The sequence below is a fragment of the Microtus ochrogaster genome, chromosome 7 (assembly GCF_000317375.1).
Source record: "Microtus ochrogaster isolate Prairie Vole_2 chromosome 7, MicOch1.0, whole genome shotgun sequence".
Lineage (NCBI taxonomy): Eukaryota > Metazoa > Chordata > Mammalia > Rodentia > Cricetidae > Microtus > Microtus ochrogaster.
In genome coordinates, this window is record NC_022014.1 from 21716462 (window position 1) to 21728856 (window position 12395).

General features: G+C 39.9%; 1 protein-coding gene across 2 annotated transcripts in view; it reads right to left on the reverse strand.

Annotated features, from left to right (window-relative positions):
• Ssh2 (slingshot protein phosphatase 2) overlaps positions 1-12395 on the reverse strand; it is a 243541-nt gene that overhangs the window by 64390 nt on the left and 166756 nt on the right. For both annotated transcript variants that reach the window (XM_005349503.3, XM_026780288.1), the window contains 2 exons: positions 5540-5643; positions 396-460 (listed from right to left, as the gene is read on the reverse strand). In XM_005349503.3, the coding sequence (XP_005349560.1) occupies positions 396-460; positions 5540-5643 (169 nt within the window). The remainder of the gene's footprint in view (positions 1-395; positions 461-5539; positions 5644-12395) is intronic.

Consider the following 12395-nt stretch of genomic DNA (forward strand, 5'->3'; position numbering starts at 1 on the left):
CTCTGTGAGTTCAAGACCAGCCTGGTCTACAGAGCTAGTGCCAGGACAGGCTCCAAAGTCACAGAGAAACCCTGTCTCGAAAAACCAAAAAAAAAAAACCTTCCTTAACCAGGTCAATTTCCCAAGTTTTCTCTCCTTTTTCTGAACTTCAATTGATGTTGTGGATAATAACTTACAAACCAGCACTTAACAACAATCTTGAGCCATCAAAGTATTTTATATCACTTCATATTATATTTTACAAGAATTAAATTCTCAGCTGGATAGCAATAGGTCAATCTTCATTTCTATTCCACCTAGTTCTTAGCACTGTGTTTTAACAAAAATTGACTTAAATATTGGCTATTTTAGGCAGCCTTTTGAGGAAGACAATTGTGATAATGCCATTAACTTACCAGCCTTATGTTGTCCTCTGGGCGAAGTAATAAGAACATTGCTTGAAGATGTTGTTGGAGATCACCTGGTGAAATTTACAAAGATTATTAGTCTCCATTCAAAAATCAAAAGAGAGGACAGGCGATGGTGTCACACGCCTTTAATCCCAGCACTCAGGAGCCAGAGGCACGTGGATCTCTGTGAGTTCAAGGCCAGTCTGAGCTAGAGAGCAGTTCCAGGACAGGCTCCCAGAGCTACTGAGAAATTCTGTTTTGACCCCCCCCCACCAAAAAAAACAAACCCAAAACAAAACAAAACAAAAGATTCAAGATACTAGCACTCAGGAGGCAGATGCAGGAGGGTCTCTAAGTTCAAGGCCAGCCAAGCAAGTTCCAGGACAGCCAGGACTACACAGAGAAACCCCATCTCAAACAAAAAGGGATTTAAGACAATAAGGATGCTAGGCCTTGTGGTACAGTCTTTAATCCCAACACCCAGGAGGCTGAAGCTGGTGGATTTCTATGAGTTCAAGGACAGCCTGGTTTACCTAGTGAGCTTCATGCCAGTCAGGGCTATGTGGTGAGACCCTGTCTCAAACAACAACAACAAACCAAAACCAAAAGAGACTAAGGATAAAAAACAAAATATAACAAAACCCCGTGAAAACTCATACTTTGTAAGTTTGTGGCAGAATATATATACATATTTTAAAAGAACAGGGCTGGGCATTGGTGGTGCATGTCTTTAATCCCAGCACTTGGGAGGCAGAGGCAGGCGGATCTCTGTGAGTCCGAGGCCAGGCTGGTCTACAAGAGCTAGGTCCAGGACAAGCTTGAAACCCTGTCTCAAAAACCAAAATAATAATAATAATAATAATAATAATAATAATAATAATAATAATAATATAAAATAATAAAAAGAATAGGAATTTGAACACAGCTATATTGTATAGGTGGACAATGATTCTCACAGAAAACATGGGCTATTAAGTGAAAATCACCAGTACTAGGTATGAGTTCCCTCTCTACATGCTATTAGTCAGGGAGACTTTACAGGTATCCCCCAAAATACAGGCTATTGTCATTGCTCTTAGCTGCCTACAGAATTAGATGGTATACCCCTACTGCTGAAGACATAATAGACTTCAGCTGCAGGATATAGGAATCAATCTGGAATTGGCCTGAAAGTTTCTCTCTGCTGACTGATTTTTATAGTGCCAGAAGGTGCCATGCAGGTCACTGTGGGGAGGAGACATGCAGCCAATCCTGAATGCTGCAACACTGGCCTCCCACTAGTGCAACAATGGCACAAAGGTGAGGTGGTAACCAATTGCTTTTAGATTGAATATGAAGCTTGTTCTACATGAAAGAATTTAGGCCTTGTACTGTAAACCTGGTCAAAAGCCCAAGGTTCTGAAGGGCACAGGCTCTGGGGGAAGAACTTATTACCACTGTTTTCTCAAACAGCATGTTGTCGAACTACCTTTTTAATATTTATGCTTACACCCACAGATGAGCATTGCCCTCAGCACTGACCAGAGAGGCTTCTTTCTGCAGTGGCCAAGAGTAATACACACTCCTAACTGGGCAAGGTGCTGCAGTGGTCAACAGTTAACGTACACTCCTAATGGGCAAGGTGCTGCAGTGGTCAACAGTTAACGTACACTCCTAACTGGGCAAGGTGCTGCAGCGGTCAACAGTTAACGTACACTCCTAACTGGTTGAGGTGCTGAGAGGATCTGCTGAGGGCTCATCCCAAAATAGGTCACCTATTCACCTCTTATGTCTCAACATAAGTTCAGGAAAACTGCAGAAGGGTAGAAAGAAAGAATGTAAGAGCCAGAGGATAGGAAGCAATGTGAGATGCTGGGCATGACACCCTGGAACTCATTGCAGCTATGGTTATCAACACAAGATCATGTCAAACAAGATCAGTAAACATTCTAACAGGCAGCACTAACCGGACTTAGTGGGTTATTAACAAAAAAAGGGGAAAGGCCATGAAAGGGAGAGGGGCATGTGCTAGAGGTGTCAGAAGAGGTGGGAGAGAGGAACTGAGAGTTCCTGGGGGAGTAGGAAGGAGTGTTGGGGATGCATACAATCAAGACTGTTTACATGATGAAACTGTCAATAAGTAACTTAAAGTATTCTATAAAAAAAGAGGGGCTGGAGAAATGGCTCAGGATTTAAGAACACTTGCTATTCTCTTCCACAGGACCTGGGTTAATTCTGACAACTATCTATAACTCCAGCTTCAGGAGATTTGATGCTGCATCTCAAGCATCTGCAATCATGTGTGCACACCCACATGCAGACATACACCTATACATAATTAAAAATGTCTTTAAAAAGGACAGATGAGTTTAAAAAAAGATATAAGACCAAGTTTATTTTCTTTTTTCATTTCCCCATTCTGTACTAGGAAGTCTGAAGATTTGGCTAACAGGAAACAGATAATATGCTGTTACAAATGAAGACAATCTAAGAACCCAGGGCTTTATTGCTACTCACGTATGGCACTTTTAAAAGAGCTTTAATATGTCTGATACAGCCACATAATCATGGATGCCAGCACAGCTTGTTTTCACACTAGGCTTGAAACCTACATATATAATTTCCTTTGTGTTTACATCATAGCTTTTAAGTAGGACGCTAGCTGTACACGGAGTAGTGTGAGGTAAGAAGAAAAATGCAGGTAGGCATGTTTAAAGGTCGACAAGTCTGGAAACCTTTTCTCAAAGAATAATTTTTGCTTCCTTCCCCATTTCACTGCTTGCTTCTGACTAATCCCAGTGTAACAGAAGCCTCTGACTTCCAAACTGAAAAGAAGATCCATCCATTCTACTGTTTCAAGCCCAGAGATACAATCTGAAGAAGCAGGATGGGTTCCCAGGCATAAACACAAGAGAAATGAAAATACATGTGCAGATGAAAACTTACATGCAATTTCATGTTCATTATTTGTAACAGTCTACAATTCTAGCACTTGGGAGGTGAAGACAGAAGGATTAGGAGTTCAAAGTAAGCTTTGAATACATGGTGAGTTGCTTAAGATCTTGCCTCAAAAGAAACAAATAAACAGGTACCACTCCCCCCCCCCCAAAAAAAACCCCACAAAACAACAACAACAACAAAACAAATTTATACCAGATATAGTGGCTCACAAGTACAATCTCAATGCATAAGAAGCTGAGGCAGGAAGATCGCTGTAAATCTAAGGCCATTTTGGGTTACAGAATGTGATTCTATCTTAAAGAAAACAACAGCAGCAACAACAACAAAAACCCAAAAAACTAAAATCAGGGCCGGTGATACATTGAAGCAGTAGAGGGCTTGCCTTACATGAAACAAGGCTCCTGGGTTCCATCCTTAGCACAATGAGGCAACAAACACCACCACAAACCTAACCTAAGTTCCTCTTGAAGACCATGAGGGGTAGCCTTGGAAAAAACTTTCAGGATGCAGAACCTCTGGAGAACCCTGAATAGCAGGGTAAAATTTCTTAAGGTACTAGTGGTATAAAGATCCAGCTGACTTATTTCAAAGCCAGGCAAAACCCAATACTCTTCCTTCTGCTGTGAGGCCTCTTATCTGAGCTGTATATCTAGAAGTTTAGTTTCCTTACCTGTGAAAAGGTTAGCTATGAGCAAGCAAGGTGCTATTTCCTACAGGGAAATCCATTTGACAGAGACCAACAGGCAGTGCACCTCTGAAGTCCCTCCTTTACTTTATACTCTTCACACATAGTTCACCAATAGTGAAGGGCAGATCAAGTTTGATTAAAGAATTTTCATCATTTTCCTTTTAAAGATACTTAGATGTTTGCTAATAATATAATTTTTAAATTGCCAAACAGTATTTGGATATTTTAAATGCCCAGATTAAAAAAAAACTAGGCAGATTCAAGAAATATGCATAGGAACATACTATCAGACACTGTAAGCCCTTGATGCACGCTATTCTACTTAGCCAAGGCAGCTTATGTGAAGATTTGGATTGTGTAAACTTCGTTTCTACATATATCACCTCATCTGTCTAGTCTGGATCACAAGTCGATTCCACGCAACCCGTGTTAAACCGACTTTCTCTTTTTACCTATGTGAACAATGTCAAATAGAAATATTTGAGTGTGAAAATTTCATCCAAAAAAAAAAAAAGTCAACCAGTGCCAGGGAGGAGCTTGAAAAGCAGATAACCCCATTAACTCTTCCATGCCAGGGAGTAATCCACCCAGAATATAAGAAGACAACAGCTTGTCTCCTTTCTACTGTCAGAAATATCCACATTCAACAGAAATAAAAAGCTGGGCTTAGATCATTTCCTTTGCATATTCAGACTTCCTGGCAAAGTGCTCATCCCTACCTATGATGGAGGACACTGAGGAGGAAGCATTGTGAAAGTAAACCCAAGCTAATTTTCAGAAGTTTTCTCTCCCTTACTTAAAAAAAATTGTCATTGCCAGAGAGTTTTGGCAGGAAGTTATTAACATGGCCTAGGGAAACTAGTTATAATTGTGGGCTGCTACACTTCTAATGAGATGAAAGCCCAAACAAGAAGTAGCACAGCCTCTAAAGTAGCTGAGATTAGTTTGATTACGGCTAAACTCAACTATTGACTCAATAGGATCCAGTATTTCTTGCTTTCACCTCTGATCTGTAAATTCAAGTTCAATTACTTGTAATCTCTTCTACTCCAGTAGGGCACAAGTCAACAAAGTTAAGGTAAAGGGCTGTGTGGTTAGCTTTAACTGTCAACTTGACAGAGCCTACATCATCTGAGAAGAAAGTCAGTGAGGGACTGCCTACATGGGGCAGCCTGAGGGTGTGTATCCAGGGGACTGTCATAATTAAGTTAACTGATGGGGTAAGACTCAGCACACTTTGAGTGGCACCACTCCCTAGGCAGGTTTGGTCCTAAACCGAGTAAGAGTAAAGAAACTGAGCTGAACACAAGCAAGCAAGCAAGTGAGCATGTATGCATTCATTTCTCATGCTCTTGACTGGATGTGATGTGACTACTGTTTGAAATTTCTGCCTTGACTTCCCTACAATAACGGAATAATCTGGAATTACGAGCTAAAACAAACTCTTCCTAGAATTGCTTTTTGTCTAGACAGTTTATCCTAGCAACAAAAAGGAAGTTAGAACATACACGTGCAGTTTTACCTGCATGCTTGTTGCGTCTGTGGCTGATTCTTGGTGTAGACGAGCCATTCCCCCGTGGTAGAAAAAGGGCAGCACCTTTGACAGTTAAAAAGCTCTCGCTGATGCTGCAAGGAAAAAAATTAAGAGAAACATTACTTAAGGATGGAAAGTAAAGGGAGACCCAGTTTAGGATTTCTTTCTTTGCCTTATAGGGGATGATGGCTGGTGGTACAGGAGTCTAGCTGGATAGAACACATAACTTATAATGTTTTATAGCACAGTAGCATTAACTATGATTGATTACAAGTGTACACTTCAAATTAGCAATAAGATTTTGACAGTTCCTAAAAAAGGAAATGATAAATGTCTAAGGTGATGATTATGACCTTTGAGCACCCAGACCTATCACTGTCTACACGAGGTGGAGAGATGGCTCCCCAGTTAAGAGCACTTACTCTTTCAGAGGGCTCAGGTTAAATTCCCAGTACCCATATGGTACTCAACACCATTCAGTTCCAGGGGATTCAACAAGCAAACATATGGTGCACTTGCATGTATATAGGCAAAACATTCATGCACATAAGTAAAAATAAATAAATCTAAAGAAATAAAAACTGTATATGGGTATCAAAATATTACATTTTATCTCATAAATATGTACAACTGCTATGTGCAAATTAAAAATAAAGAACTAGAATTGTACTCTCGGTAGCTGCACTGAAGGTTACTAGCACAGAGGCAGCGAGCTTTACTCCCTGGAGTGGATCTCCATGTTAGCATCATTCATGTGGGAGGCTGAGAACATAAGTGGAGAATTATTGCTTAGGACAGAAGATATTCAAAATTATAATTACAAGTGGATAGCCACAGAAAACATATCGAAATTTCTTTTATAACAACGGACTTAAGAAGCCTTTCATTATTAGTCACAAAATCTGAAAAGGATAGAAAGTCAGAACTTTTAAGTCACTCATGGCAAAGTTTAGAAACATGTAATAGAGGTTTCTACATTTGCCCCCAAGTATGTAGTGCTATTCCGGGTTAACCAGTGTACGCAAACAATGCTGCCTACTCAAAACTTTCTACTTGGAAAAATCTAACTGGCATCTCAAATTTCCACTGTCAAAGCTAAATTACTGGGCTGGGGACACAGTTTACAGGTAAAGCACTTGCCGAACATATGCAAAAATCTTAGCTTAATCCCCTAATATTGTCAAACCAAACCAAACCAAACCAAAAACAAACAAACAAAAACCTGAAAAAAAATCACCAAAAATAACAAAGAATCTCTCTAAACCTTTCCTGTGGTTCTGGGGATCAAACCCAGGACCTCATACAACTAGGCAAGAGTAACACTATGGAGCTAAGACCCAGTCCTCCAAACTCTGACATTCATCTACACAGTTGTTTGGGACAAATTCGCAACAGTCAAGTCAGCCTTTGTGTCTTTTTACCTCCCCAGAATATATCTCTAACACATCTGCAAATCTTATGGGATGCACTCTCAACACTTTGAATTGTCCACCTACTCCCATCATAATTTCTACTCTGGTTCATAGTATTGTCATTTCCTTCTTATTTTGTGTTTGCTTGGGCTTTTTAAAAAGTATTTTACCTGGGTGGTGGCGGCGAATGCCTTTAATCCCAGCACCCAGGAGGCAGAGGCAGGCACATCTGAGTTCAAGGCTAGTCTGGGCCAGACAGGGCTACACAAGGAAACCCTTTCTCAAAAAAAAAAAAAACCAAAAAACAAAAAACAACCCCCCCCCCAAAAAAAACAAAAAACAAAAAACAAAAACAAAAAAAACCCCCAAAAAACCAAAAACCAACCAACCAGGGCTGGAGAGGTGGCTCAGCTGTTAAGAGCACTAGCTGCTCTTACAGAGGTCCTGAGTTCAATTCCCAGTACTGACATGGTGGCTCACAACCATCTATAATGAGATCTGGTGCCCCCTTCTGGCATGCAGGTGTGCATGCAGGAAGAACTCTATACATAATAAGTAAGCCTTAAAAAAAGCCCAACCAACCAAACAACAACCCTTCTCCAAAACCACAAACATACACAAAAAATTCACCTTTGCTGATGTGACTGAGTCTTAGCAACTCCCCTGATTTTTTGAGATAGGATCTCACAGAGCCATGCTGGCCTTGAACTTACTATGTAGCCAAGAATGACTCTAAATGGATCTTCTTGCATCCACTTCCCAAGTACTGGGATGAAGGTGTGAGCAGTCTTGTTCTTCCAATAGTTCTTTAGTGGTGAGACAGTGTTATACTAATAGAACTACAATGACTTTTCAACCAGTTTCTTAGCACTTACTAGACTGACTTGTATACACAGTCAGTAGTTGTCTAGTAAACTTTTGTTAGAATAATGGTGAAAAAGTAAAAATAGATAAAGAAAGAAAAAAAATTTTCTGTTTTGTTTTGAAGTAGAATATCGTGTAGCCCACACTGGTTTCACTCACCTATGTAGTTATAAATGATGACTTCATCTCTTCCTCCTGCTGCTACCTCTCCAGTGTTGATATTTTAGACAGGTGGTAACATAACCTGAGCGTTTAGTTTGTAATAAAAGGTTTTAAATGAAAGTTTTCAAACAGATAGGCAAGGTGGTGAATGCCTTTGATCCCAGCACCCAGGAGGCAGAGGGAGGTGGATGTAAGTGTGAGGACAGCCTGGTCTACATACTAAGATCATCCCAAAACAAATCAAAACAAAACAAAAAACAAACAAGCAAAAAACCAAAACAAACTTTTTAAAGGTACAGAAGAGTAGTGTGAGTGTGTGTGTGTGCGCGCGCACACACGCGCAGGGGTGGTGGTGGTGGCAAGGCCGGAGAGATGATGCTTTTGCAGATGACTCAGGTTTAGCTCCCAATACTATATTAATCGGCTCACAACTGCCTGTAATTCCAGTTCAGATCAACCTCTTCTTGCTTCCTCAAGCACTTACACACATTTGGTGCATATACATATACACAGGCACACACACACACACACACACACACACACACACACACAAAATAAATAGATAAGTAAATAGGAAGAATTTATGAATGCCCATATTTCTATCACATTCTAGCTTTAGTTCTTGGCTAATTTTTTATCTTCATCATCTATTTTCATCTCCTTCACTTTGTCTTTAATGTGAATCAAATCCCAGACACTTATATCAGCAAAAGCCTTTCAGCAGTTCTGTCTGCAACCACGTTTGCTCCTCTGCTACTCACTCATCGAACTGCAGCCGAAGTGCTTTAAAGTATATTCCGATTACTGAGGTAGAGGTAAGAGCCAGTGGCTGGCTGCTTTGCTTGTCTGGTCTTCAGGTTGAAGATCAAAGATCTCATTATAAAGCCAGCCACACTGAACCTTATAGAAGAGAAAGTGGGAAGTACACTTGAATGCATTGGCACAGGGAACCACTTCCTAAATAGAACCCCAGCAGCACGGACACTAAGTGAAACAATTAATAAATGGGACCTCCTGAAACTGAAAACCTTCTGTGACATGGTCAACAAGACAAAACAACAGCCTACAGAATGGGAAAAGATCTTCACTAGCCCCACATCAGACAGAGGTCTGATCTCCAAAATATACAAAGAACTCAAGAAATTGGACACCAAAAGAACAAATAATCCAATAAAAAATGAAGTACAGACCTAAACAGAGAACTCTCAACAGAGGAATCTAAAATGGTTGAAAGACACTTAAAGAAATGTTCAACATCCTTAGTCATCAGAGAAATGCAAATCAAAAACAACTCTGAGATTTCATCTTACACCTGTAAGAATGGCCAAGATCAAAAACACTGATGACAACTTATGCTGGAGAGGTAGTGGGGAAAAGGGAACACTTCTGCATTACTGGTGGGAATGCAAGTCGGTACAACCCCTTTGGATGTCAGTGTGGCGATTTCTTAGAAAATTAGGAAACAACCTAAATGTCCCTCTATCGAAGAATGGATAAGAAAAATGTGGTACATTTACACAATGGAGTACTACACAACAGAAAAAAAAATGACAGCTTTAATTTTGCAGGAACATGGATGGAGCTAGAAAACATCATTTTGAGTGAGGTAACCCAGACCCAGAAAGACAATTATCACATGTACTCACTCATAAGTGGTTTTTAAGCATAAAGCAAAGAAAACCAGCCTGCAAACCACAATCCCAGAGAACTTAGACAACAACGCGGACATTGAGAGAGACTTACATAAATATAATCTATATGGGAAGTAGAAAGTAGAAAAAGACAAGATCTCCTGAGTAAATTGGGAGCATGGGGATTTTGAGAGAGGGTTGAAGGGGGAGGGGAGAGGCAGGGAGGGGAACAGAGAAAAATGTATAGCTCAATAAATATCAATAAAAATGTATAAAAATGTGTTATAGAGTACACTGGGTGTGGTGGTGACTGTTTTTAATTCCAGCATTTGAGAAGTAGGGGCAGATCTCTTGTGAGGCCAACTTCTGGTCTACATAGTAAGTTATAGGCTAACCAGGGCTACATCATGAGACCCTGTCTCATTAAAAAAAAAAAAAGGTGTTATAGAACTCCATGTACGTAGTAGATTAAGGGATCAAAAATGAAATTGTTTACGGTAAGTGGGCAAGCTGAAATCAGCAGCTTTATATTGCTCAATTTTGCCTCAACATCATGCTTCAATAAAGTGGTATGCGATTGATAAATTTTTTTTTTTTGGATAATTTTTGAGGTTGAAAGCAACCAGAGAGACTGGACACATTTTAAAAAAAGAAAACACACTATAGATGTCATTTAAAAAACTTGCATGCTGGCTAGGAGAGGCTGCCTTGATTTTGTTTTGTTTTCATCTTTAAATAAAGCACTGTTCTCTTGTGGTCTGTTGAGCAAGCCCTGTCTCCTGTTACATCCGTAGTGTGCACATGCCCGTGTTGTGGACCAGTTTCACTGACATTATGGGAACAATGTAAAACAAAATGTCTGAGTGACAGGATGAGTGGGGTACACCACAAACAGGAAATGAAATTCACACTTCTGCCAACACAGCAACTGTCTGCTTTACTAACTGAAAAAACAAAGTAAGTTAAATAGTCTACCTACTCACTCAGCAAAGCTACCAGCTTTGGGCACTTTGGTTCTCAGGAACACAGCAGTTATCTATACCTACGAAAGAAGTATTTGCCAAGTGACAGCGTAGCAGCTGAGCACACTCCAGTCACTCCTTTTGTGAGACACAAGTAGTTTCCTTTGACAAACAGCAGCTGAAACTAACTTCCTGGTTTGGGGAGTTCTGTAACACTTTTGTTGCCTATGTGTTAAAGAATAACTATGAACATTTTTTTTGTTTTGTTTTAAACAGTTAAATGTACTTTTCAAAAATGCATGTAGTGTTTTTACAAAAGTAATGTTTGGGGCAATGGCCTTAGTTAATTCAAAGGTGTTTGGATTCTATAAATTCATGATTAGAAAGAACAGGAGCGTCTGGGGATGTAGCTCAGTTTGAAAAGTACTTGTTTAGCATGTACAAAGTTCTGAGTTTGATCCCCAGTACTGCAGACTGGATGTGGTGACAGTGACATAACTATTTGTAAAAGCAGATCAGGGATCATACCCACATAGGGATAAGGGAAGCCAGTCTTTCTATTAGGCTGTGTGACAGAGGATCCCCGAGAGTGGGATCAACACACTAGATGACACATCCCATCCTCCTTATTCTATGGCCCTAGATAGAAGTCCTCAGTGATGACAGAAGTGACATACTGTTGGTAAAAGAGGGATCAGGGATAAGAAATGGCTGACTACATTTTATTACTCTGATGTGTGTGTGGGAGTGAAGTAAATCATGCTATCAAAGCTTAACAGAAACACAGCCGTCAAAGTGGGAAAACAAAATTTGTAATCATTTAGCTCCAATGAACCAGATTAAACACTTTGTATTGAATAAAATTATATGTAAGTTTAATTTCATGTCCTTCAGTGTAAGATAAGAAGCTTAGTGATCTTGCAAGAATAGAAAGAAATCTAGTTATGACACTATCAGTGTTTCTGAAACCGCTGTTCAGAGATTCAGTAGATGGAATTGCTCTTTAAAAATCTGTTCGGAGGGGCCAACCTGGTGGTTCAATGGTAAAGGTGTTTTGGGGCCACACCTGATGACCTGGATTTAATTCAAATACAAAGCCCAAAGGACTTAAGAATCCCTATCTAAAAAAGAAAAATGACAGAGAAAATTCTCCTTGCTCCAAAGATGATAAAATAGCTCTTAGAGGATTGCTGATCTAAGGAAGAGTGACAGTGGTAATGCTCGTCAGTCTTCACAAGCATAAAGCTGAAGAGCATGTTTCTCTTCGCCATGAGACTACTACTCAGAGAGCGAAAGGCATTGCTGCTTACATACAAGACATTAGTTAATAAATTAACCCAGCTACAGTAAATGCTAGGCACTAAGTGCTTCATTTCAACTTTATAACACATACTACTTTTAGTTCCACTTTACTTAGAGGTATCAGAGGGGCTCAAAACAGTATTTGTCTAAGGCCATATAGCTAGTAACCTCAGAACAAGGATTCACGGTCTGATGTGAAAGTCCTACTCCAAATAATTTTTCTTTGTTACTCTAATTTTAGGAACAGTATAATAGATGAAATATAGTATCTTCTCTACAGAGAATTTTAAAAGAGAACTTAAAAGTATAGCACAGTGTAAGAGAACTAAAGAGAGATTAATCTAATTGGGTTGGATAATTAAGAATTACAACCTCTACTGGGAATGTTGTAGCATTTCAGTCTCAAAAATGGGGAAAGATGCCGGGCGGTGGTGGCGCACGCCTTTAATCCCAGCACTTGGGAGGCAGAGGCAGGCGGATCTCTGTGAGTTTGAGACCAGCCTGGTCTACA